We start from the raw sequence: 27,718 nt of genomic DNA, 5'->3' as shown, positions 1-27,718 counted from the left end.
TTAATGAGAATACAAACGAAATGTACCCTAACCTAATATGAACATTATAGTGATCAGTACTTTTAAATTACTGACAAAAAATATGAGGCACTTTTAGGTGGGGACACAACGTCTGCGCTAGCTCAGGGGTGAGATTCAAATCTAAATAAAGCATTTTGCATTTTATATTGTAAGTAATAAACATGAAGTTAGACTGATCATTGTTTGTCATCATGAGATACTGACTCTATAATATCTGTTTTATTTTTTTGTAGAGGCCAACTTCTGTTTATACTGCATTGCAAAGATCATTCTGCATTGCAAAGTTCATTTGTAATTTTTAGCCAAAAGGAATTATAATTATAATTAAAAAATTTTACGTCAACAAATTTGATCTCCCATATTTTGGATATTAGATAGGGTAAAATCTTTGACGTTTATGTGATAATGATATCGAACATTATGTCAGGTAGCATTTTAAAATATTCTAGTATAGACATAGACGCCATGATTATACCCATTTTGTCTTTCTGTTGTAAGGCTTGTTAAGTTGAAGTAAAGTCGGGCGATAAAATGAACGAATAAACATCAAAATCGTTCATTTTCAAAATGTGTGGGCGTTCCACTGGGAATATTCGTCTAATGAACATTGTGAATAGAATAATGTCAGCATTCCGTGCATTATTTACTGGGTACACATTATCTTGCATTGCTATCCAATGGTTTTGGGTTCAAATGCTCTAATTTATCAATATAGCGTCATTACAATGAAACCTACCTTTGCAGTAGTATGAGACAAAAATTTAAAGCTATGTCTACACTATCAAACTTTATGTGACAACAAAATGTGGTGTGCCCATATATGGACATGATGATGTCATATCACTACCATATTTGGGCATATTACTATCATATTTGAGTAAATAACACTGTTTTTTTGTCAAACTAGTTTGATAGTGTATACAGAGCTGAGCTTTATACAGAGCTTTATACAGTGAATAAAAAAAATAGGGTAATGTAGAATATTTACAGAGGAATATTGCTACATCGTTTTTTTCTATTTTATTGTTTGAATTTCTTATTGTTCTGTCTGAATAAGTGAATGAATGAGAAGAAAACTAAACTTGATTAGTCTAAGAATCCAACCCAGACTTCTTAAATTGATAACAGGCAAACGCATAATTGATCACAGTGCTGTTATGCAAGAAATCTATACACATAATTTGTACTATGATGTAAGTATTTTGCAGAACGGGTCAATACCCTTAGATACATCTCACAATAATCAATGCTGTTTTGTTGCCTCTCGTTAAACATATTCGTAATTATAATTTGCCCTAAGCTTACTCAGACTAGAATATTTTAGAAAATGGAAAATCTATCCCTTTTGCAAGGTATCAAATATATACCATTCTTGTCGCTATATTTTACCTTGCCGGTTACATTGTCAATTTAGTATTTGCCGTTATAGGTGTAAACTTTATGCAACAACAGAAATGCAGTGTGCCCATAGATGGACATGATGATGTCATATCACTACCATATTTGGGCATATCACTACCATATTTGCGCACATCACATTTTCTTTTTTCAAAACTAGTTTGAGAACCTCTTTTAAACCCTTGGGACGCAACAAAGTATCCCCTTAATAATTAAAGGGTGGTTCCCCTGAATAGGGTTAGGCCATAGTACACTTATTAAAACATATATTTCCCCTTGTTTTGAGAATGTCCCCTGGAAAGATGTGTTCTACTGGACTAATTAATTACAAAGACCGAACAGAAAAGAAAGTTTATTCTTGATTAAATTAAATTGTTTGATTTATCACAAATAAAACGTAATTTATAAAAAAAAACTGCATTTGTACGATAAAAGTTCCTTTATATTAGATATGATATGCTTGAATCTCATATGTTGAATTTATAATGTAGTCTACATATTTATAGTCAATATTACGCAAACATGAGAGCATTTAATGAACATTTATATTGCAATCTTCTGCTCATAGCACCAATGTAAATGCTAATTTTGAAATCGTATACATTCTATATGAAATGTATTATTGCAACATTATTACGTTTTTTGACATTAATGTTTGTGTAGATCATTTATAGAAAGCAATTGAATCTTGTAAATTAATGTATAGAATAGACGATTATAGAAAACTGGTTGAACATATTGAAATTCAGTACTATGTTGGATAATGCAAATCTTTATAAAATATTATGAATTTTGTTCCAATCCAACTGCTGGGCAAAGACCGCTGCCAAATGGTGCATTTCTCCATACTAACTACTTTGTCTATGGCTGTATTCACCAATCACACTTAAGTGAGATATTTTTCTTAACTATTAAGTATTTCATTTAACTATTCAGTATTTCACTTAACTATTAAGTATTTCACTTAACTAATACTGTATTGTATTGTGTTTCCCTTAAAATGTATTCAGGATATTTAAATTAATTAAATTAAATTAAATTAAATTAAATTTTGAATGGCGAGGCCCTCACTTGCCGCTTTTCTATATATACATCCTCTAGGACCTCTATTCAGGGAACACGTCTAAAGAAGAATCTTTCTCAGAAAACGGACAAGAGGCATTTTAACACTACGACCAACCCTTATTCATGAACCCCCTATTAAATGGACCCTTTATTGGGTCCTTAAAGTGTCCCCTTAATAGAGGTTTCACTGTGCTTTAATGTATATGATTGCTCTCAGATTTCCTTTGTTTACATGAAGTGATTTTATTCTGTTAGTTAAACAGTAGTCACCTGACCCACACCAACACCTACCCCACCCCTAGCAATGTGCTTTCTTCCCTCTCGGAACCTCACATGTCATGTTACCACAACTAGAGGCAAGCATTGATGTCTCTTATCTCAACATCAATCAGAGCTCTTATAAAAACACTTAAATGGTTTATCAGGATAGGAGAGTGTTATGTTGTTTTGACAAACCTATCCACAGTCAATTCAGTTATCTTCTTATTAGTAGAGCAGTTAATGACATGAGCTGTGCATTTTATTACCAAAGCATGAAACTTGTCACAAAGTTTCTTTGATGTATATAGATTCAAAATATCGGGGGGTGCCAAGTGTCCAACGTCCGGTATGGCGGCCATCTTGATTTCAAAATGGCCACCATAAAAACAAAAAATGTTCATATCTTGGCAACTATACACATTAGAGACTTAATTCTGGTCTCAAATTGTTCACAAACTATATATTTCTATTTGCTCTAATGAAAAGTTTCGTCCAAAAATGACCGGAAATGACATTTCTTACAGTTTGACCTTTGACCTCGTATTTGTATATCTCTGTAACTACTGGTCATTTTCAATCGATTTTGGTGTCATTTTGTTCAGAATAAATACATTTATATTTGTAGTAATGAAACGTTTTCACATAAAATGACCGGAAATACAATTTATGACCTTTGACATTAATTTATTGATTTTTAATTATGTGAATATACTGTAGGTGGTTTTTGTTGGTCTAAAGTGCACCTAATTTTGAACTTTAACCTGATAGGCGTAATTATATTAAATGATTAATGGACTTAAATTGTATATAGTACATAAAATTGGTAAACAGTGTGCTTGGTGGTACCATTAGTTCAATGATGTTGCCATTGGCACCTTCTGATTCGCTAAAAGTTTTAATAGTTTGACAGAGGAAATAACATACATGTTATCGAAAAGGTGATAGTATGAGCTTCTTTTCGAGACAGACTGTATTTGATTGTCAAATGAATATAGTATGATGATCGTGTTTATATCAATATATTATTAATGACCTTACAAAGAACCCTTTCTATTTCAACAATTAAGCCATAGTTATTCTACAATTTATTGTTTTCCAAGTGGTAGGCCTATTTTGATTGCATCTTATTTTTGTATGCTTCCTCGGTTAATATGGTCCTAACCCTCCTTCTTTGTCTGTAGATGATCTTATACCCCATTCTTTGTCTGTGGATGGTCTTTACCCGCTTCTGTGTCTGTTGATGGTATTATTACACCCCTTTCTTTATGTGTGGATGGTCTTACACCCATTTCTTTGTCTGTAGATGGTCTTACACCCCTTCTTTGTCTGTGGATGGTCCTACACTCCCTTCTTTGTCTGTGGATGGTCCTACACCCCTTCTTTTTCTGTGGATGGTCCTACACCCCCTTCTTTGTCTGTGGATAGTCTTATGCACCCTTCTTTGTCTGTGGATGGTCTTACACCCCTTTCTTTGTCTGTGGACGGTCTTATACCCCTTTCTTTGTCTGTGGATAGTCTTATACCCCCTTCTGTGTCTATTGATGGTATTGCACCCCTTTCTTTGTCTGTTGATGTTATTAAACCCCTTTCTTTGTGTGTGGATGGACTTACACCCCTGTCTTTGTCTGTAGATGGTCTTATAATCCCTTCTTTGTATGTGGATGGTCTTACACCCTTCTTTGTCTGTGGGTGGTCTTACATCCCCTTTTTTGTCTGTGGATGGTCCGATGGTCCTACACCTCCTTTTTTGTCTGTGAATGGTCTTATACCCCTTCTTTGTCTGTAAGTGGTCCTATACCCTTTTCTTTGTCAGTGGACGGTTCTACACCCCCTTCTTTGTCTGTGGATGGTCTTACACCCCTTTCTTTTTCTGTGGACGGTCTTATACCCCCTTCTGTGCCTGTGGGTGATCTTATACCCCCTTCTTTGTCTGTTGATGGTATTACACCCCTTTCTTTATCCGTTGATGGTATTACACCCCTTTTTTGTATGTGGATGGTCTTATACACCCCTTTCTTTGTGTATGGCTGGTCTTGCACTTCTTTAATTTGTCTGTGGATGGTCTTATACCCCTTCTTTGTCTGTAAGTGGTCCTATACCCCTTTCTTTGTCAGTGGTGGATGGTCTTACACCCCCTTCTTTGTCTGTGGACGGTTCTACACCCCCTTCTTTGTCTGTGGATGGTCTTACACCCCTTTCTTTTTCTGTGGACGGTTTTATGCCCCTTCTGTGCCTGTGGGTGATCTTATACCCCCTTCTTTGTCTGTTGATGGTATTACACCCCTTTCTTTGTCCGTTGATGGTATTACACCCCTTTTTTGTATGTGGATGGTCTTATACACCCCTTTGTGTATGGATGGTCTTGCACTCCTTTAATTTGTCTGTGGATGGTCTTATTTCTTTGTCTGTGGATGGTCTTATATCCCCTTCTTTGTCTGTGGATGGTCTTCTCCCCTTCTTTGTCTGTGGATGGTCCTACACCCCCTTCTTTGTCTGTGGATGGTCCTATACCCCTTATTTGTCTGGGGATGGTCTTATACCCTCTTCTTTGTCTGTAAGTGGTCCTATACCCCTTTCTTTGTCAGTGGATGGTCTTGCACCCCCTTCTTTGTCTGTGGACGGTCCTACGCCCCCTTCTTTGTCTGTGGATGGTCCTATACCCATTTTTTTGTCAGTGGATGGTCTTATACCCCCTTCTTTGTCTGTGGACGGTCCTACATCCCCTTCTTTGTCTGTAGATGGCCTTACACCCCTTTCGTTGTCTGTGGATGGTCTTATACCTCCTTCTTTGTGTGTGGATGGTCTTACACCCTTCTTTGTCTGTGGGTGGTCTTACATCCCCTTTTTTGTCTGTGGATGGTCCGATGGTCCTACACCTCCTTTTTTGTCTGTGAATGGTCTTATACCCCTTCTTTGTCTGTAAGTGGTCCTATACCCCTTTCTTTGTCAGTGGACGGTTCTACACCCCCTTCTTTGTCTGTGGATGGTCTTACACCTCCTTTTTTGTCTGTGGATGGTCTTATACCCTCTTCTTTGTATGTGGATGGTCTTACAACCCCTTCTTTGTCTGTGGATGGTCTTACACCCCCTTCTTTGTCTGTGGATGGTCTTACACCCCCTTCTTTGTCAGGACCCACTACTTTGATTGATTAAATTAGACATTGTTTCTTGTATGATTAGGAAACCAAGACCTTTAAAGTGAAAGTCCACAGGTGGATGCCTAAACAGGTCTTGTACAGAACAGTATATTGTAGGTCCATGTCACTAATTTGAGGATTACTTGAATAATTATATTGAGATGTCTTTTACGAATTGATTTAGTTCGGATTTTGCTAAAAAATCAATGACTAGAGAAAATCGAGGAAAAGGATTCAGATGAAAGGTTTACAGCAAAGGCCCATTACCATAAAATGGAGTACATTTTTTTAGATGCAACGAAAAAACGATTGACACATCACAGTTTAGCAAACATGTCGGCATAGATGAGCTCAGTGATCTGTCATACTTTATGCCTATCCTATCACATCAAAAGTTAAAAATTCAGAATAATAATTCTGTGTCATTTATTTCGGTAAAAAAATTAGGTGCATTTATACCAATTTAACCACATACAGTATGTTCACATAATTATATATGTCAAAGGTTATAAATTGTATTTCCAGTCATTTTATGTGAAAATGTTTCATTACTACAAATATAAATGTCTTTATTCTGAACAAAATGACACCAAAATCGATTGAAAATGATCAGTAGTTACTGAGATATACAGATAAGAGGTCAAAGGTCAAACTGGAAGAAACGTCATTTCCGGTCATTTTTGGATGAAACTTTTCATTAGAGCAAATAGAAATATGTGGTTTGTGAACAATTTAACACCAGAATCAAGTCTCTACTGTTTATAGTTGCCAAGATATGAACACTTTTTGTTTTTATGGTGGCCATTTTGAAATTAAGATGGCCGCCATACCGGACGTTGGACACTTGGCACCCCCCGATATTTTGAATCTATATACATCAAAGAAACTTTGTGGAAAGTTTCATGCTTTGGTAATAAAGTGCACAACTTGGCTATTTTTATGGCGTTAACTGCTCTACTATATTGCATATAATTCACTTAACTCCCTCAATCACCCTGCCATCCAGTTTATCGTTTTAAACATTAGTTTTGCTTTCGGTAAGACTAATTGTTTTTATTACTAATTAATAGATGAAAGGTTAAACAGGGGATATATAAATTGTGTTTCTCACAATATCACAAACCATCTTTAATGTAATAGATATTTAGATATTTTATTTATTCATAGTCAAACACACTAAAATACAGTACATGGTTTGAAATTGTTTTTGTTTGTTCAAAGTTAAAAATTCACATAAAAATACAAAAATGAGATTAAAATATACAAGGTTAAAAATATGGTAAAATACAGATAAAAAACATCATTCAAAATGCAAGCAAGATTGTTGTGTGTTTAAAGGGTAATTTACTTGAAATTGCTCCAAAAATATGTCCATATTTTTAAAATATCAGATAAAAACCCCATGCTTTATTATGTATACCTCATAATGTATTCCTTCTATTAAATTACATCAGCAGCTTTTGACACATTATGGTGTATATGATAACAATCATTTGATATCTTGCACACTTTTAGTAGACGCAGACTTTCTGAATCAAATTACATGTTTTAAGCTCTATCAAACTAGTTTGTGCCCAAATATGGTAGTGATATTTCCAAATATGGTACGGTAGTGATATGACATTATCATTACCATATATGGGCACATCACATTTTTTTGCCAAAATAATTTGATAGTGCAGACAGAGAATTTGCTCTTAAATTTGTTTTACCTTCCACCCCTACTGTGTCTCCATCCCTTCGCCTCCCCCCCCCCCCCACCATATAAAAAAAAAAAAAGTGTACTAACAATAACAAATTGAAATTGTTAAAAAGGTTTGAAAATGAATACTTCTTCACTTTTATTTCTCAACAAATTGTATTTACAGTGACTATACAGCATATGTAAATTGATGATTGTAAGATAACACTAATGTAGTATTCGCTTTTAAATGTTACCTAGAATGACAATAAAGATAAAAACGATACAAGTGTTTTACTTCTGCAGATTTCCTCATCTTTACGGTTTACACATTTTAGTAATATTCGGTTTAGAGAGTTGCTCGCACGCTTGGAAATTTATTTTAGTATCTCCTCAGAGATTAACAATATGATTTTATTCTTCAAAACAGAAGGTGTATCAATTTGATTTCTGTGGATAATTAAAGTTTGATACAATATTGAGGGTGAAAAGAATTGTTCAATCAGATTAGAAAATACTTAGCCAATGGTCTGAAAGTATGGCACCTGCATAATACAATATTGAGGGTGAAAAGAATTGTTCAATCAGATTAGAAAATACTTAGCCATGCAATGGTCTGAAAGTATGGCACCTGCATAATACAATATTGAGGGTGAAAAGAATTGTTCAATCAGATTAGAAAATACTTAGCCATGCAATGGTCTGAAAGTATGGCACCTGCATAATACAATATTGAGGGTGATAAGAATTGTTCAATCAGATTAGAAAATACTTAGCCAATGGTCTGAAAGTATGGCACCTGCATTATCAAGTAGTGAAATATCAGTTCGAATCTTCTTAGTAGTAAATTTATTTTATGTTACTCATTGTCTAAAAGTATGTAACCTGCTTATTCAGAAGTTTCTCAGTTCAAAACTTGTTTCCTTAGCCAATGGTCTGAAAGTATAGCACCTGCATATTAAACAGAAGATTCTCAGTTCGAATCTTGTTTGGTGTAAATTTGTTGGTTTTTTTTTAACTTGTGGTCTAAAATTATGGCACCTATGTATCAAGGAGAAGAGTTCCAGTTCAAATCTTGTTTGGTGTAAATTTATGTGTTGTTACTCATTGTCTACAAGTATGACACCTGCATATTAGCAGAAGTTTCTCAGTTTGAATCTTGTTTGGTGTAAACTTATGGTCTGAAATTATGGCGTCTGTATATCAAGGAGAAGAGTATCAGTTCAGTTCAGTTCAGTTTTATTTGGTTCACTCAAAAATACAAAGACAAACATAACATAGAAAAAAGCACAAGATAAAAATATTAATAGAATGAACCGAGGAATAACCCAAGAAAGTTTAAAAGAAAACTTATTTCCATTGGGGTCCTCAGACATAAATCTTCTTTGGTGTCAATTTATTGAATACTATAATAACTGTATGACGTTATTTTGTAAACATTTTTGTATAGGTCGAACCTCTTGTTACGAGAGTGTTCCTCCGTTTTAAAGGAGAGTAACCAATAAATATTAATTATATTAATTATAAGAAATAATATTTATTGTTACTCATAGATGTTCTCGTCTTCACCAACCACACATTATTTCAGTATTTTTCTTTTACTTTATTTAATTTAAATTGATCCGATGGAGAGTAATTGTTAAATGTTTTGACAAAAATGAAGGTTTTCATGTTCTGTCAATACTCTTTTTCTTTCTTGTCTCTCCTTAACTGATGTGAGTATTCAATGTGTTTAAGATGAATACTAAAAACACTGTTGCTATATTCAGCAATCAATTGCATATAATTTATGGCTTCAACTGGAGAGTGTGTCGTTGGAACAATTTTACAAGTTATCATTGTGTAATGAAATATGCAATATTTGTTCTCTGTAATGGAATATCTGACAGATGCAAGCCAGAGCAGTCGTTAGATAAAACTCGCATTAATACTGAAATACTGTCTAGTATGATATCACTAGGTATTTTAGAGGGAAAATAACAATAGTGAATTAGTTCAACTTAATGACTGAAAAAAAATTCAGAATTTTATAAATCCTACAAATTATAATGCCTAGAACCCCTCCTTTCTTGTGGCAAGGATAATATGTTTTCACACTACGGCCAATCCCTATTCGGGTGACTCCCCTAATAAGTGACATTTTCCTGTAAAACAAGGAGGAGAGGCATGTTTTCCACTACGGGCAACCCCTATTTAGGTGACTCCCCTAGTGACATTTTCCTATAAAACGAGGAGAGGCATGTTTTCCACTACGGACAACCCCTATTTAGGTGACTCTCCTAATAAGTGACATTTTCCTGTAAAACAAGGAGGAGAGGCATGTTTTCCACTACGGGCAACCCCTATTTAGGTGACTCCCCTAATAAGTGACATTTTCCTATAAAACGAGGAGAGGCATGTTTTCCACTACGGACCACCCCTATTTAGGTGACTCCCCTAATAAGTGACATTTTCCTGTAAAACAATGAGGAGAGGCATGTTTTCCACTACGGACAACCCCTATTCAGGTGACTCCCCTAATAAGTGACATTTTCCTGTAAACAAGGAGGAGAGGCATGTTTTCCACTACGGGCAACCCCTATTTAGGTGACTCGGCCCCTAATAAGTGACATTTTCCTGTAAAACAATGAGGAGAGGCATGTTTTCCACTACGGACAACCCCTATTTAGGTGACTCCCCTAGTGACATTTTCCGGTAAAACAAAGAGGAGAGGCAATATATATTTTAACACTACAGCCAACTACAGACATTCAAAGTGTTTACCCCTAGTAATACTAGGGGTGAACATTTTGTTGGATCCCAAAGGTGTCCACCTTAATAGGATCAGTTCTACATTGCTGTACCTCAATGGTATATTTTTATTCTACAGATGTTTTTAAAACTCTACGTTTGCCCTGATAATTAGTATATTTGTTTGGATTTCCACAAAATTCATTTCATCATTCCAGCTTCCAATATTCATGTATTATTAGTGCCCCGCGGCTTTAGTGCGTACAATTAAACAAACGATATGATTATAATTTTCATATATTAAACCAATCCCTTTAACTAAATGTGGCTAACAAACGTAACGCTAATGATAAGTGATTACAATCAAATATAATAACTGTCATCGTGCTTAACATCATTGGCTTCTCACAATTGATTACTAAAATCATTCAGTCAAAGACGACAGGAAATTTAATCTTAAATCTTGAAGTCGATTCTTTCTGTTTTAGTTTCCATCACTAGATTAAAAAAAAAAAAAAACAGAAATATTCATTGTATATCTTAAAATTAGTTTAGTTTTCTGTCTTCTAGATTTTGAATTTTTGTTGTTGTTGTAAGGAAATTCACTATTGTGATGTACCAACATAAAAGTGAGATTCCAGTCGCCGACAAGTCATGTGGCTACACTGTTTGATGAGAGAAGGGTCGTTAAACCGTCAAACTGTATTCTAAGGTTCCTAATGATCAGCTTTGGCTGAATGGACCACTCTCGTAAAATATTGTTGAAATAAATATATAATAAAAAACAATTTTTTTATTTGGTCATATGCAAGTTTAGAGAAATGGTGAAAATAATAAAATTGCATTTGCCGAAAATGTACTAACTTAAAATTGTTTGCATTTTAAAAGAAAAATACATGCACATACAATTTAATCTTACAGATTTAAACTCATTAAATGGTTATTTGTATACATAATGTATCATTTAACTTTTCAAATACCTGACTAATTACAATCAATCTATTTTTCTTTGATCAATCTAATGGTCCCATTAATTGTAATATTTCTAATTTAAATGCTAATATAGGCTACTGTATTCTGCATTTGCTACAGAGCCATTTTGATTGCTAAGTAAGCGACACACATGACTGCCTCGATAGAATTATGCACAATATTCGACCATTATTTTACATGAAATATTATTTGTGTAATAAATTTTGTACAATTGTCTAACTGGGATTTGTCATTTTAGATGGCAACTGCCAGTATCTATCCTATATGTTATTAACATTATAATAATTGCCTAGTAGCCATATTGGCTGGCATGGTATAAAACCCGCTGTAAAAATTATTTATAATAATAAATATGCTGGCCTGTTTTAAATGTCGGAAATATGAGTACCAACAGAATATAAGAGAACCCATCCGCTGTTGAGATGAAACTTTTCTGTGAAATGAATGAGGCATAGGGCAATATTATGTTTTAACACTATGGTCAACTCTGGGGACATTCTTATTAAGAGGACACTTTGTTGACTCACGAAGGTGTCCCCTTAAAGCGTGGTTCCCACTAGCGACGCAACACAAGGACGTAATGCAACGCAAGTGAATTGACCAATCACAAGCGATTGCTTATTCGCTTGTGATTGTGCTAACTGTCTATAACTTCGCTTGTCATTGGTTAAAACGCTTGCGTTGCATTTACGTCCTTGCGTTACGTTCTAGTGGGAACCAAGCTTTAAAACGCTTGCGTTGCGTTTACGTCCTTGCGTTACGTTCTAGTGGGAACCAAGCTTTAAAACGCTTGCGTTGCGTTTACGTCCTTGCATTACGTTCTAGTGGGAACCAAGCTTTAAAACGCTTGCGTTGCGTTTACGTCCTTGCGTTACGTTCTAGTGGGAACCAAGCTTTAAAACGCTTGCGTTGCATTTACGTCCCTGCTTTACGTTCTAGTGGGAACCAAGCTTTAAAACGCTTGCGTTGCGTTTACGTCCCTGCTTTACGTTCTAGTGGGAACCAAGCTTTAAAACGCTTGCGTTGCGTTTACGTCCTTGCGTTACGTTCTAGTGGGAACCAAGCTTTAAAACGCTTGCGTTGCGTTTACGTCCTTGCGTTACGTTCTAGTGGGAACCAAGCTTTAAAACGCTTGCGTTGCGTTTACGTCCCTGCGTTACGTTCTAGTGGGAACCAAGCTTTAAAACGCTTGCGTTGCGTTTACGTCCTTGCGTTACGTTCTAGTGGGAACCAAGCTTTAAAACGCTTGCGTTGCGTTTACGTCCTTGCGTTACGTTCTAGTGGGAACCAAGCTTTAAAACGCTTGCGTTGCGTTTACGTCCCTGCGTTACGTTCTAGTGGGAACCAAGCTTTAAAATGCTTGCGTTGCGTTTACGTCCTTGCGTTACGTTCTAGTGGGAACCAAGCTTTAAAATGCTTGCGTTACGTTCACGTCCTTGCGTTACGTTCTAGTGGGAACCAAGCTTTAAAACGCTTGCGTTGCGTTTACGTCCTTGCGTTACGTTCTAGTGGGAACCAAGCTTTAAAACGCTTGCGTTGCGTTTACGTCCTTGCGTTACGTTCTAGTGGGAACCAAGCTTTAAAACGCTTGCGTTGCGTTTATGTCCCTGCGTTACGTTCTAGTGGGAACCAAGCTTTAAAACGCTTGCGTTGCGTTTACGTCCTTGCGTTACGTTCTAGTGGGAACCAAGCTTTAAAACGCTTGCGTTACGTTCACGTCCTTGCGTTACGTTCTAGTGGGAACCAAGCTTTAAAACGCTTGCGTTGCGTTTACGTCCTTGCGTTACGTTCTAGTGGGAACCAAGCTTTAAGGAGTTCTACTGTACGTGCTGATAAGTAAAAAATTAAAAGAGTAGAGAAATTTCTATCTAGCAGCTAAAAGCGACCAATGCCGTTTTTCTGCAATTTAAAGTGCTTCTGATCCAATGTTTACTTGGGCTCTAGTAATGCCGATATTTACAAAAAATGAAATATTTTATTCCAATCCAATTTTGTTTAGTTATGTTATGAAAATAACATTTTTTATGATATAACATAAATTGTTTAGTTTTATTACTTTCCAAATAAGTTAATATCTTCAAAGACCTACATTTTTGGGATCCCTGATTGGTGGATATATTTTAATTTACAGTTTCTGAATTAGTTTACATTTATTTATTTAGTACACAATTTACATGATTTGCTTATATAAATTGTATTTTTCAGGTTATTGTGACCAATCAGATTACAACAAGACAAGGATCGACCAATCAAAGCAGCAATCAAGAACAAACAAGTACTGTTATTACTTATTCTTCATAATGTTTCAGTAGAATTCTAGTACTATAAAACAAACTTTTTTTTTGTTCCATAATTCAACATTTATTAATTTGTTTCAATATTCCATTCCACTTTTCCCATTACAATATATTTTTTTACAATTTGTAAATTTACACTACAGATAATTTTAGATATTGTCTTATCTCTTTAAAATAGAGGGCAGTAGACATTATTGTAAAACTTGTATATGTGTATGGAGGGCAGCAGACATGTAAAAACTTATTAATTTATTTGGCTCGATATGAAACGAACAAAACAATAAATACGTCAAGCAAAATAAATAACCACTAAGAACATAAGAAAGGTTGCCTTAAATGCGTAAGTTGCTGTTGAAATTAAATGTAGTAGGGCCCTGTGGAAAAGCAGTTTTCACTATTATTACTGAGAGGGCTACCCTACTAAAAGAAAATGAAATAAATATAAATTTATAATGAAAACATGATTATAAAATTAACATGAAATTGAATTGTTACCATTAAAAAATGTTGAAATGTCTTTATCATTTAAATGCCTCTTGTGACTGATTGTTTAATTAATTTTGGTTTCAAAGGACCATTCGACAGTGGAGAGGGTCAGGTGACTGCAGCACTTGGTAACACATGGAGTCATAGCGTCAATACTAGGTTACTTTTACAATATCATGATGCTGTAATTAGACAGGTATACGAACCATCTTCTTTAAGCATAATGAAGTATGAACCACTCCCCTAAATATTGACAATAGGTTGCTTCTGTGGGGCAATTTCCGATTTATTTATTTTTTCTTTATGAAGTCAAAGACTGTTCTCCCCGAGGGCCCAGTTATGATGAGTGGCTGTGTGTACGTAACCCCCTTGTCTCGAAAGCTGTACTAGATGTTTATAGTCTATATCCGAGGACTCGTTCTACCACCAGAACCTTAAGTTCCCCCTGAGGTGTGTCTCAAAGGAGGTGTTCTGTATTTTAATAGGTACAATACCAAGAACACGTGGCAGCCTAATGATGTAGTATATTATTTTTTACTTTTTATTTAGGTGCTTATTGCAAAATCACCTGTAGCTCCGTTTACATCAGTCAAGTATACTATCCTAGATAAAGGTATTGTAGCAGGTATGTATAAAGGTGAATCAGTGAAGAGAGGAGGAATTGGAAGTTAAAGAACAACCAAGTATGGAAATAAAGTGTTCCTTGTGACACCAAAGGCAAAATGAGAGTTTCCATTTTTCAGAGAGTCTGGTATTGGGAGAGTTGACTGTATATCCCGTCAATGAGGCAACGAGAAGAAAGCATCCAGCCTAAAACCAATCTGAAACTCATGTCTTTTTATAAGACTTGTAATTTCTTTTCATAGTGTTTGTTTTTACTGATATTATATAATTGGACATTACATAAAGTAGGAAGCATTGTCTAACTTCCATTTAAATACAACATATCGAAAAAATATTTTTTGAAATCTTCAGACTATATGCAATTAGTCATACAGTCTGTGTTACAAACATGTTATTATTATTATTATTATTATTTCTTTGTATTGTGCAATATATTGATTGTCTAGAATATGATGATTGTACTTCCGTATATTTCCACAGAGCCGACGGATCAGGAAACGTATTACCAAGGAACTGATCCTGGTTTGCAGAGTCTCAAAGTTCGAAGTAGTCTTGCTTATGAAATAAGCCATCAATTATGATCAGGTAATAGAACTGATTGACTATAATTTTTTCTTTTTATATAACATAGCTGGATCAAATATAGAAACTTAGGTGTGAACCATTCCTTTTACAATGAAACAAAAAACCCTAATAAACTGAACATCCAAATCCATTTAATAGAACTGATTGACTTTAAAGTCTTCTTTTTACATGACATAGAAATGATAGAGATGATCAAATACAGAAATTTAGAGGTGAACCGACCTCCTTTTATTTATTAAAGAAGAAAAACCCCTAATCAAATGAACATAATATCATCCAAATGCCAGTGAAATTTGTAGTTTTTAATTTTGCGAGCCAAAAACATTGAGCAACCAATCAAAGTTCAGGAAATTTTTCATTACGTCGTTCATGCGCACTCAGGTAAATCGAAAAGCTCAGGAAACATGTGATGGAAATAAAAGTCACTCTTGTAATGGAAACGGTAGCACTGTTTTTTTCTCTGCGAAACATTAGATTCACCCGAATAAATTCTTGTAGTGAAAAACAGGATTTAGACACAGTAAACTCCCAGAAAATGACCTCTAGACTGCACACAACTTTTGAGAAATTAATAATTTATTTAAAATACAAATGAATACAGAATACATAGATACAAATACACCAAGTGTATTGAAAAAAAAAGGGTCATAATTGGTTTCAAATTTTTTAAAATTTGATCTGTATGTTTTATTTTAAATTAAAATCTATAGATCATATTTTAGCATACATTTTAATTTTATCCATAAGTTTTATTCCAAATTAAAATCTATAAATATTATATTAAAATAAATATTAATTTTATCCATAATTTTTATTCCAAATTGAAATCTATGAATATCATATTAACCTAAATAAAAGATGAAAAAGCATTAAAAGTTCATTGTGTGAAAAGATAAAAGAAATACAATTTATTTTTACCAAACTACTGCTGGTGACTTTGCAAAGGTTATTGACTTAAAGTTTATTTCAATTAAATCTTGGTGTTTTATTTTAAAAATTGAACATTAAAGAAGCTAAAAGTAAATATAACTTAAATTAATAGGAAAAACATAAAAAATTCCTATGTAAACAAATTCCTTTTAAATTATTTATTTCTGAGGAGGGGTCACAATGTAAAGTTTTGTGTTGTAATTTGATTGTCCTTATTCCGTAGACTAAATTATATAAACAACTTAAATAAAAATGATAAATTATATGGAGATACATAAATATATTTATAAGACAAGTTAGTAATTTCATTTTTTGTGCGAGTTTGTTAGTTTTATTAAACCCAGCATGTGAACCATGAAATGTTCAGTTTATAAGGAAATTTCCTGGTAGTATATACTTTTTTATGACTAATACTTTTAGTATTAGGAAAATCATAAGGATACAACATTGGAAGGAAAACAAAAATGAGTTATACAAGAATTTAGTCAGTATATCAACCGGAAGTGTTGACAACTTCCTTTTCTCTTTGAAGCAATAGGTAATATATTGTCAGGATATGTCTTGCTTAGTATTCCGAATAAAATCTTTTTTAAATAGTTGAATTTATCTACGGATAGGATTAATATGACAGAACGGTATGCATGAATGCTCACGTAGTGAAACCACTAATTGTACCTAATTAGCGTAAAAAACATGAATGGTTAAGAACTTGTGGACAGTCCCCTTCTTTACGAGTCATGTTATAATTGGTGACCACGCAACCTTTTGTTTTTAATTATTTGTTTTGTCGATTAGTTCAGTTATTTTTTATGCTTTTCAGCCCAGCTGATTTTGTACAGTGTTATTTTACTGATCTGTCAACTGTAATTTTATTAAAGTCGAGTGTACTTTAGTATGTGTTCGTATTTTGTGATTGAATTGAACAATTCCTGATTGCGAAATATATTATACAAACAGTATAAATTTAGTGTACAGTTTCAAAGCCCTGGAATTTGTTTGTTAACCACAAAAAAAATTTTATATATAGACAGTTAAAGGACATAATTCATACATTCATTCATTCAATCTTTTATTTCGGAAACTCTGGTCCATAGAAAGTAAATTACATATAAATGAAATAAATAAAATAAACAAAATTACTACTACTCATCTCAGGATGGCATTCCATCTGGAGAGCATCTTCGACTTAACTAAGACGTTGCTTATAATCATTGAGATTAAAATATTTTTGCTTGCATTAAGTCTACACATCAGGCCATATATTGATATTCTTAACAATTCATAAAAAGAGGGAATTCTACATTCCGTAAACATGAGGCTGGCACTGCAATGTCGAGGCCTTTGCAACAACATTCTTAAACCATTATTGTAGCATACCTGGAGAGATCGCAAGGTACCTTGATTATAGTTGCACCATAATGAATGTAATTTGTACAATTTATACCATCTTCCATGATTCTGCCACGCTTTATAACAAGGAGCTTTTAATTTGCGACGAGCGAGAAGGACCAACCTAAGTCAGGTCAATCAATGTGTTGTCTGTCATTGCAAAAGCTCCATAATACCTAATTGAGACACCTGTAGTTTGCACTGAACAAAAAAAAAACAGAATTAAGAATGACATGAATTCATATTGGTAACTTGGAAAAACCTCCCTACTGCCGAATGTAACCAAAATAGATTGTGGTCCTCTTCAAAGCATTGTTGCGAGTAATGATGTTGGAGTGATCAGGAAATACATTAAACCTACTGAAGCGTAGAAAGTTTACCGCTTCTTCCATTGAAGTTCAGCCGAACTTTGCGAAGCAGGATTTAAGGTGATTTACATAAAGACACGGACAATGCATTGAGTAAACCACTAAAGGAAATGGCTCTGCTCTTATTGCTTCTGTGATACCATTATTTATTTATTTTAGTTTAGGAAAGATTATGGAACACAATAGACAGTACTTAACTTTAAGTTTTATTGCAAGATTAAGTATTAAAGTCCTGTCTTTGTTTTTACCTTTTGCTTTGGCAGGAAAACGTAATAGTGTGATATTTCAACGCCAAAGATTGGTGTCTATCATTATCTTTATGTAGTATTTTTTTCGCTTTAACAAACAGCAATTCAGCAAATGCTTTTAATTTTGGAAACCATTAATTTAATAAACCATGCGTGTATTAAGTTATACATTTTTACACTCTGTTTTATCCAGCTTCTATATATAAATTTACGTAAGGGCAAAATTCGGTAAATCGCGCGTTATTTCTAGAATGTTTACTCGATGGTATATAAAGTTGGTTAGAATCTCGGTACTGATTTTAACCACCTGATGTAACCCTGTTTACTAATTAAATTTAGTTAGATAATTAGTTAATGACAATTAAAACGAATTTAGGTTCAACCATTTGCCCCAAATAGGGGTGTTTTCCGATCGTGGTATACACTGTCTAATGGATGTCCTCATGAAAAATACCTGTACACAATAATACGAGGATACTTCGCATTTTCCTATCTCCTCCTACGATAATTGTTTTTAATAGCTGAAAACCGGTTGAACAGCTCGAGTACAGTATCATAATGTTGAAGACAGGCCGATTTTCTTTAAAAAATACTATTTTGATAGATTTAATATAAGTTTATACAAATGTATTGATTTGCGATGAATGGAACATTCCAAATTATTTGGTTTAACCATGCTTGCATACCTCCATGATTTAACACAAGTAGGTCAATTTATGGGCCCTTTGAGAATAAACATAAATAGTATTGTAAAGCTATACAATACTGTAAATAGGTATTAACCACTTTTGATAGCCATTTGAATCGCAAATTTCTTATTGTGTGTGTTTGTAGGCCTACTGTTTATTATAATATAAACAAATATACTAATAAACTTTATTACTGTGAGTGTGGGTAGCCCCTACTTTTAGATTATAAACACATAAATAATATAATACTTTATTACTGACAGTTGCTTCTCAACGTTTGTATTAATTAATAATTACAAAAAAATATAAACGTCGTGGTGGTGTATCGTTACATGTACTTTTACTGCTTCAATCGACTATGACAGTGACAACTTTAACAGTTATTAAATCGGAAATGTTTTACTCTATGTAGTGTTATATTATTTATAGGCCTACTGTATTAAAAAAAACCAACCCTCAATAATGTTAGATACAAAACACAAATTGGGTTTGTTTAAATGAGTCCAAATCAAACATTTGGACTAATTTTGTGAGAAGTTTCTCTTTTGGAAGTAATTCGCACGGTGCTAATTTTGGTTGACTACATAATACATAAATAAATGTTTTATAGTCATGCGGTACGTAGGCCTAAATTTTGAAATCGCCAGTTTTTTTACGCTGAAATTACTATGTATTCGAGAACCATTATGTGGGCACGACCTAGATGGTACGCGAGCGAAGCGAGCGTACCATCTAGTTTTATTAATTTTAATTATTTAAATATTTTTAAAAGACATTACTTAATTGTTATTATGTAGAGATCATCCCTCTTTCTCTGGATTTAGAGGGCTATAACTATCAACTTTATTGTTTTTGATCTTTTTGTAAATTTAATATAGTATTGAAAAATTAGATAAAATGCTGATACATAGGTTATAGTGCTGCTTTGGCCATGAAACCTTTCTGGTACACAGTCATGATAAAAACAAGAAATATTTCTTACAAAAAACGCTGCTCGACTTTTTGACGTAACAGTTTAAATTGTTGTTCTAAGCTATAGTAATGTACATATTTATTTTCCTAATGATTCCGTCCTCTGGGAATATAACTGCCTAAAGGCGTGGCACAACAAACAAAAAAACACTGGTATTTCAAAATACATATATATATATATATACATTGGTCCATACTTATTTTATAGAGGTTATACCATGGAAATTATTTCTCTATGGTTACTGTTGCCTAACAGATATGGATCATGGCCCTATATGTGCATAAAAAGGCAATTCAGTAAATGATTCTATTACAGTAGACGTTTCATTGGGAAAAGGACTTACATGAATTAACAGAATATTTGTATAGCCCCCTCTATATTAAACAAGTTGTTAACTTTTGTGCCATAAATGCCATATCATTTAGAAATCCTATGTTTATTATAGAAATGAGTTCAGAATAATAAACAATGAGTATGAAACAGGAAAGATTACAAGGTCGAAGTAAAGTAAAATTTGAGGAACATACTTTTTAAGAATCCGGTTAATAACTGCAATTGTAATGTATTATATCCTGAGATATGTATTGCCTAGGAAAGTTGAGTTGTCGGTTCTCTGTTTATATGTGCTATTACATCATAATGTAGACATTTAAAGTTAGCAACTAGTTCTTTGAAAAAAAACCTTTTTTTGTTGATTTTCATTCAATAGATCGCCACATATATTAGACATTATCCATACACACAGTTGACCATATAGTACATCATTAATGCAATTGCATTGCGATTTACTTGGTGCCCCATCGCCTCCATTTTCAAATTACCTCGATTCCTGGGAGGGTCATGCAATTCTATAATGTTATTGTATTTGAACTTGTTTTATGGATTTAGTCATCAACATGTATACATTTAGTTGGCTTCAGTTCAAGATTTGGTACAGGACAGATGATAATAATAATAATATCATCAACTTCACATTACAGTTCCATTCTACCTCTTTTACAATCCTTCCAATCTCCTAAACCACCATATGAGAGTATGGTGTAATGGTTATGTATCCAGCCTCTCCCAGTTGAGATCGCTGGTTCAATTCCCACTGAGGTTTAATGAGTCAGCTTACGAAAGTCCATTGTACAAATGTTCCTAATTCTCATGCATTCCTTATTCTCTATACTTGCAACATGCATTGAACAATATATTTAGAAAACTATTCAGCCTACAGTATATTGAACCTAAATTTAGTAACTTGTTTTATTGAATTATTGTTTTTGTTATATTTACATGCTTAATACAAGAATGTAATTTTTTAATTTTTTATTTTAGATTACAAAAGGATCCCAATGGAAATAAGCTAATAAGCCTTTTGGGCTATCCTGGAAAATCTTTTATAAATGTATTATTTGTAATGTCAGTAATTTATGTTATCACTTTGTATGTATTTTTCTATAATGATTTTCCTAATAAATTCAAATCAAATCAAATCACCCTCTTCTACACCTATTGCACTTTTTTCTCTCTTTTCCCTCTGCCATAATTTAGAATTTAAGAAAACAAATATGGTTTATACTGTACATAGGAAATAAAGTATGATTACACATTTTCATATAATATGTTTATTCAATTATGTTGTATTATCAGTTATTAATAATAATTATGTAAGTTATTAATTTGGTTCATTACCATTAATTTCTAATGTTTAACTTTATTTTAAGAATTATAACAATAAATCACTTATTAATCATTCAAATATTTGACTAATAGTATACCATATATGGATATACGTAGTTGTGATTGGTCAATAGTATGCCAAGTTAAGTTTAAGATTCTTCCATTTATAAAATAGGGGGAATGCATAATTTTAAAGATATCCATAAGAATAATGACCTCTGTTAATCATTTATTTGCTGGTTTTTTGTGTCCTAAAGTAACATTATTTTACGATGATGTCATACGGAATGTACAATTTTTATGCAAAATGAAAAAAGAATCGCCAAACAGATGAATTTGCACAAAAGTATTGTTTATGTCAACTTTATGAACTGGGGTAGTAATGGACTTGACTCTCTAGTTGTTATATAATTACTGTAAAAATATGATATTTTGTAATCATTACAAAATAGAATTTAGAGAAAATGTATATGTAATCCTTATCACATCAAATTAGTACCAAAAATAACTATAGCATATAAATGTGTTTATTATGTTAGAAGGAGGAAGTTTTCAATCTCAACAAAAGAATTTATTAATGATTGCTCATTGCGGTAATTTGCAGCCATGACAGTCAAACCTAATGAATAACCTTTATTGTACATTGAACGATATAAATAAATAGAAATGTAATTGAAAAAACATTACAGTCTGACAGACTTTAAAGTTGAATAACAAATTAAGTTGTGGTATTTTCTAAAAAATAAGTTTTTTTAAATATGAATTGATGTCAAGCAACGTTTTAGAAAAAAGGGAAAAAAATTGTGGAACAAGCACGAAAAGAAACAAAAAATTTCAAAATTTTACCAAAACAGAAGCATTTTCACTGAAACATTTTTTATAAAGTCAACATATAATTTGAATATTTTATATACTTTTTATTACCATATTTTATTTTGGCTCCAAACCTTTTTTACTATCTATTTTATTATTTCTATATATTTTACTATAAACAGTGTACATTTTTGTTTTTGGTAGTTTAAAAACAAAACAAAAAACTTTACCAATTTTGCATGTTAGAAGTAACTTGCATTATTTGATCTGATCTGCTGCTAGCAGGCAACAATTTTCTTGATATACTGGCGGATTAAAAAGGCTACTGCATTCATATCTTGTTTACAAAGGAAATGACATTGAGCAAACGCTAGACACACTTGCCGTTAGGGCTAATTTAATCTTATATGCAAATTTATTTAATTAACAAGGATCTTGTTGTAATTTACAGTGAAATCTGCAACATATACAATGTGTTTTTACGAAATTCTATCTGAGAATAATCCGATTTTGCTCATTTTGATTATTTAACAATAAAATCTGCAACATAATGCGTTTTTGTCGAAATCTGCTTTATAATTTGATTATTTTATATAAAATACTTTTATTACCTCATTTTATTTTGGCTCCAAACCTTTTTTTTTGCTATCAAATTTTTTTTCTTGTATATTTTTACCATAAACAGTATACATTTTTAAAAAATGTATTTTTGGTAGTTTGTTGTACACTAGGAAACTTTACCATTTTTTTTTCAAGTTCTCAAGTTTCAATTTATTTTACCATTTCAAGTACATGAAAGATAGATAGCAAATGGATGACCATAAGAGCAAAGCATTGTTTTTTTGAAGATTACTAAAGATTGCCAACACCAACAGCATAAAACTTTGCTTGATAAACTTGGAGTTAGCAGCAAAAGACTAGAATTTGCAGCAAAAGACTAACATTTGCAGCAAAAGACTAGAGGTTGCAGCAAACTACTAGAGGTTGCAGCAAAAGACTAAAATTTGCAGTAACAGACTAGAGGTTGCAGCAAAAGACTAAAATTTGCAGCAACAGACTAGAGGTTGCAGCAAAAGACTAAAATTTGCAGCAAAAGACTAGAGGTTGCAGCAAACGACTAGAGGTTGCAGCAAAAGACTAAAATTTGCAGCAACAGACTAGAGGTTGCAGCAAAAGACTAAAATTTGCAGCAAACGACTAGAGGTTGCAGCAAAAGACTAAAATTTGCAGCAACAGACTAGAGGTTGCAGCAAAGGACTAGAATTTGCAGCAAAAGACTAGAGTTAGCAGCAAAAGACTAGAATTTGCAGCAACAGACTAGAGGTTGCAGCAAAAGACTAGAATTTGCAGCAACAGACTAGAGGTTGCAGCAAAAGACTAGAGTTTGCAGCAAGAGACTAGAGTTTGCAGCAAAAGACTAGAGTTAGCAGCAAAAGACTAGAATTTGCAGCAACAGACTAGAGGTTGCAGCAAAAGACTAGAGGTTGCAGCAACAGACTAGAGGTTGCAGCAAAAGACTAGAATTTGCAGCAAAAGACTAGAGTTAGCAGCAAAAGTCTAGAATTTGCAGCAACAGACTAGAGGTTGCAGCAAAAGACTAGAATTTGCAGCAACAGACTAGAGGTTGCAGCAAAAGACTAGAATTTTCAGAAAAAGACTAGAGTTTGCAGCAAGAGACTAGAGTTTGCAGCAAAAGACCAGAGTTGGCAGCAAAAGACTAGAATTTGCAGCAACAGACTAGAGGTTGCAGCAAAAGACTAGAATTTGCAGCAACAGACTAGAGGTTGCAGCAAAAGACTAGAGGTTGCAGCAAAAGACTAGAATTTTCAGAAAAAGACTAGAGTTTGCAGCAAGAGACTAGAGTTTGCAGCAAAAGACACTAGAGTTTGCTCCAAAAGACAGAGTTTGCAGCAAAAGACAGAGTTTGCAGCAAGAGACTAGAGTTTGCAGCAAAAAACACTAGAGTTTGCAGCAAAAGACAGAGTTTGCAGCAAGAGACAGAGTTTTCAGCAAGAGACTAGAGTTTCAAGCAAGGGACTAGTAGTAGACTAGACATAACATATCTACTGTCTACTGAGTTTGTATATTAGGGTAAAACATTTTTTGTAAGAGGATGTTGTTGTTGTTACGTTTTATTAGATGTTTTCTTCTACAATGCTCTTTTGACTTCAGTTAAATAGTGAAAATGAAAACACTAATTTGAGATAAATGGAGTGATGACGTCAAATTATGAAATGAAACTAAATGGAGAGCTTTTATGGTGGCACACCTTTGCTTTGAAGACAGCACTTCATGATAATGAATCAAGAATGTCACTATTCTACTCAATTTAATGCAGAACCAACCAAATTTTCTGATCGGTTTGATTGATTGATTGAATAGATAGGCCAATGTTTGCATTTGCCTTACATTCTGAACATGCTGCAAATTCAGCTTTAAATTTGACTTAATGCAATTACTTTTAAATGGTTCTATGCTTCACAACGACCCTAGTAGCAACTCCACACGTATCAGTAACTTCTATTCCCATAGGATCACTAACTCTTGCTCCCTGCGGATCAATTCAGCTGAAATCTGTAGCTGACATGGATCGGTGTTCCGTGGGATAAATACGGAATCTGGTGAATAATTAGAGACTTTGTTTGATTAAAGTTGACTAATAGTTGGCATACGTCTCTTGTTTTCATACCAGCGTCATTGTGATTCAGAGGTATGATTGAGTCAAGCGATCGTGGTTAGGTGGTCAGACTTTTTGAGTTTTTGTTCAATCTAGTTATATCAATGTTATGTATTCAAGTTCTAGTTTTATATTTATTGAATAATAATATTTGTATTGAAGATTGGCTAAAATCTAAGTGTGAAGTGATTGTAAGTGAATTGAATTCAATTGAATGTATTACAGTAGAGCCTCTATTAATGGGACACCTTTGGGACCCAACAAAGTGTTGTCTGAATAGGAGTTGGCTGTAAATTGTTAAATCATTTATTGCCTCCTTGTTCGTTTTATGGAAAGTATCCCCTTCGTGTAAGTGTCCGCTGAATAGGAGAATCCCAAAGAGGGATTTCTTAATTTTATAAAACGATTATATTTCATGCACATAATCCAAATTATGAGGCTCTATTCCCTTCTCAATTGTTTTAAAGGTTTGGACTGCCTTTTGAATCCTTTATACACAAGTCTTCTCTACAAAACCCTGTATATACCAAATCGTACCCCTTGAGTCCTCTCCCAAACCCTGTATATATCAAATCATACCCCTTTCAAATTAAAAAAGTAATTTAAATTCAGTCAACTTGACAGATCTTTGACAAGTTTCCAAGGAATATGTTTCCAGTTTTATTTGTACTGAACACAACGCTAGCAATTGTCATTCTGCCTGGTGTTTTTGTATGACACTTATTCAGTTGTACATAGTTCAGGAAGCGTACTAAATGAATACCACGTGTGGAGGCTTCAGCAATGAGTTCTTTTCTATGGAGGGTATTAACCTTTCTTTATATTTATTTTTAAAGCTCTGTCTACAATATCAAACTAGTGTGATGTGCCCAAATACGGTAGTGATATGCACAAATACGGTAGTGATATGACATCATCATGTCCATATATGTGCACATCACATTTTTTTGTCGCATAAAGTTTGATAGTGTAGACAGAGCTTTAAAATGAAGAGATTACAATTATTTAGGCTGCTTTATAGTAAATTTGGCAAAGTTAAAGACAATTTTTATGTTTATGATAGATATGATGTCTTAATGGGAACCACGCTTAACCAAGCGTATAAATGCACATTAAAAATTAAATACAATTTTATATGAAGTGTCAAAACTACTGGTGGGTGTGGAGTGGTGTAATTGTTGTACAGACAGCTTACATTTGTTCTATATATTAGAAGAAGGCTCAATAAATATATTAAAAAATAAATATGATATTACCAGTTGACACAAGATCGTAATTATCCACCCACAAACATATAAAGTGAGGATTCAAATATCTCAATAAATCAAAATGTTGTTCATTTTGTACCAGTTCCCACAAAATTATGATTATCGACCCACGACTATAATAAAGTGTGCATCCAAAACCCGAGGGTTGAAACCGCAATGTCATCCAAAATCTGAAAACTTTGATGATGATATATGAAACCACAACGCTGTTCAACTCGGCAAAGTTAGTCCGGGTCTTCGACTTATTAATGCTTTTAACAGCACTTGTTCTGTTGCTTGAGAGATTAAGTAAAACGATTCTTATGATCGGATTGAGAAATCGTTGTATATCTCCAACAAGGTGAATTATTCCCCAAGTGGTTCAACAGATACTAATGTGGTTTACACAGTTTTGGATGGAGTCCTCTGTGTTGGCTCAGATAAGGTTTATATTAATGACTTAACCAGAGAGGAATCTTTTGTAGTATTCTGTGCTTGTTGTATAACAATCAAGTCCCTGGGTAAATAACAGTTTTGACCTGTTGGAATATAGGACACAAATAGGAAAGATTAAATTAATGCCTATTTATAATTTAATGTGGCTAACAGCACTGTACCTGTTACATTATTTTAGTGTATAAATAGTGCCCAGTTGTAGTTGGCAGATATTTTTAAACTAAAACTAAAATGTGTCTGGAATAAATATGTGATTACTGTAGTGCATTTCTAGACAATTTGAAAATTCCTTGATTTTTACTGTAAAAAATAACTGATTTCTTTTCTGTTCTCCAGAGTTTTATCGGTGTATAACCTGTGTGTCAACTCTGCATTGTTTGCTTAGGATACTGGACAATAGACACACTGTAGACATGTAATACATTACCATTATTTGTATCAAAGAGGTTCAAGTTATTATTCAAAAGTGTTAGATTAGAAACAGCAATACTGTTATTCTCCAATAGGATCAGCATTATGTGTCATCTTAATCAATTGTTTGGTTACAGAGCCATTAGAAAAAATATTTCTAAGTCAGTAGAATACTTTTTATTTTTATTTTTCTGAAAAAAATATTTTTTTAACTGTTGAATAATAGTGCTGAACACTAAATAGGATATCATCACTTCTAATTTAGTCGGGCCAGTGCTACTGTATTGTATGGTATGATTTCTCTATGGTATTAAACAACTTCTCTATGGTATTCAGTGACTTCTACTATTAACAGGGTAAAGTAAATTCACCTGTGTATTATAGTGCCACACCTGTTGAGAATGTCGAAGCACACTTTGTGAAGAAACAGGTTAATGATAAAAGAAAGTACCAATAGACTATGATGATAAAACTATGACAATTTATGAGAATTAACTAGAAAATGAAACATAATACCAAGGTCAACAAAATATACCAAAATATCAGGATAGTACAGTAACGATTGCACTTACAG

General features: G+C 33.5%; 1 protein-coding gene across 6 annotated transcripts in view; it reads left to right on the top strand.

Annotated features, from left to right (window-relative positions):
* The window catches only part of LOC140061062 (DNA repair protein RAD51 homolog 2-like), a 138,227-nt gene that overhangs the window by 66,448 nt on the left and 44,061 nt on the right, over positions 1–27,718 (top strand). For all 6 annotated transcript variants that reach the window (XR_011847398.1, XR_011847400.1, XR_011847399.1 and 3 more), the window contains exons 8-11: positions 13,492–13,561; positions 14,156–14,265; positions 14,619–14,694; positions 15,174–15,278. Coding sequence is in view for 3 of the 6 variants with exons in the window: in XM_072107477.1 (XP_071963578.1) it covers positions 13,492–13,561; positions 14,156–14,265; positions 14,619–14,694; positions 15,174–15,274 (357 nt within the window). In the remaining 3 variants the exon portion in view is untranslated. The remainder of the gene's footprint in view (positions 1–13,491; positions 13,562–14,155; positions 14,266–14,618; positions 14,695–15,173; positions 15,279–27,718) is intronic.

This window comes from Antedon mediterranea, chromosome 10, assembly GCF_964355755.1.
Source record: "Antedon mediterranea chromosome 10, ecAntMedi1.1, whole genome shotgun sequence".
Lineage (NCBI taxonomy): Eukaryota > Metazoa > Echinodermata > Crinoidea > Comatulida > Antedonidae > Antedon > Antedon mediterranea.
The sequence above is the reverse complement of the archived record's forward strand: the minus strand, read 5'-3'. Positions and strand labels throughout refer to the sequence as shown.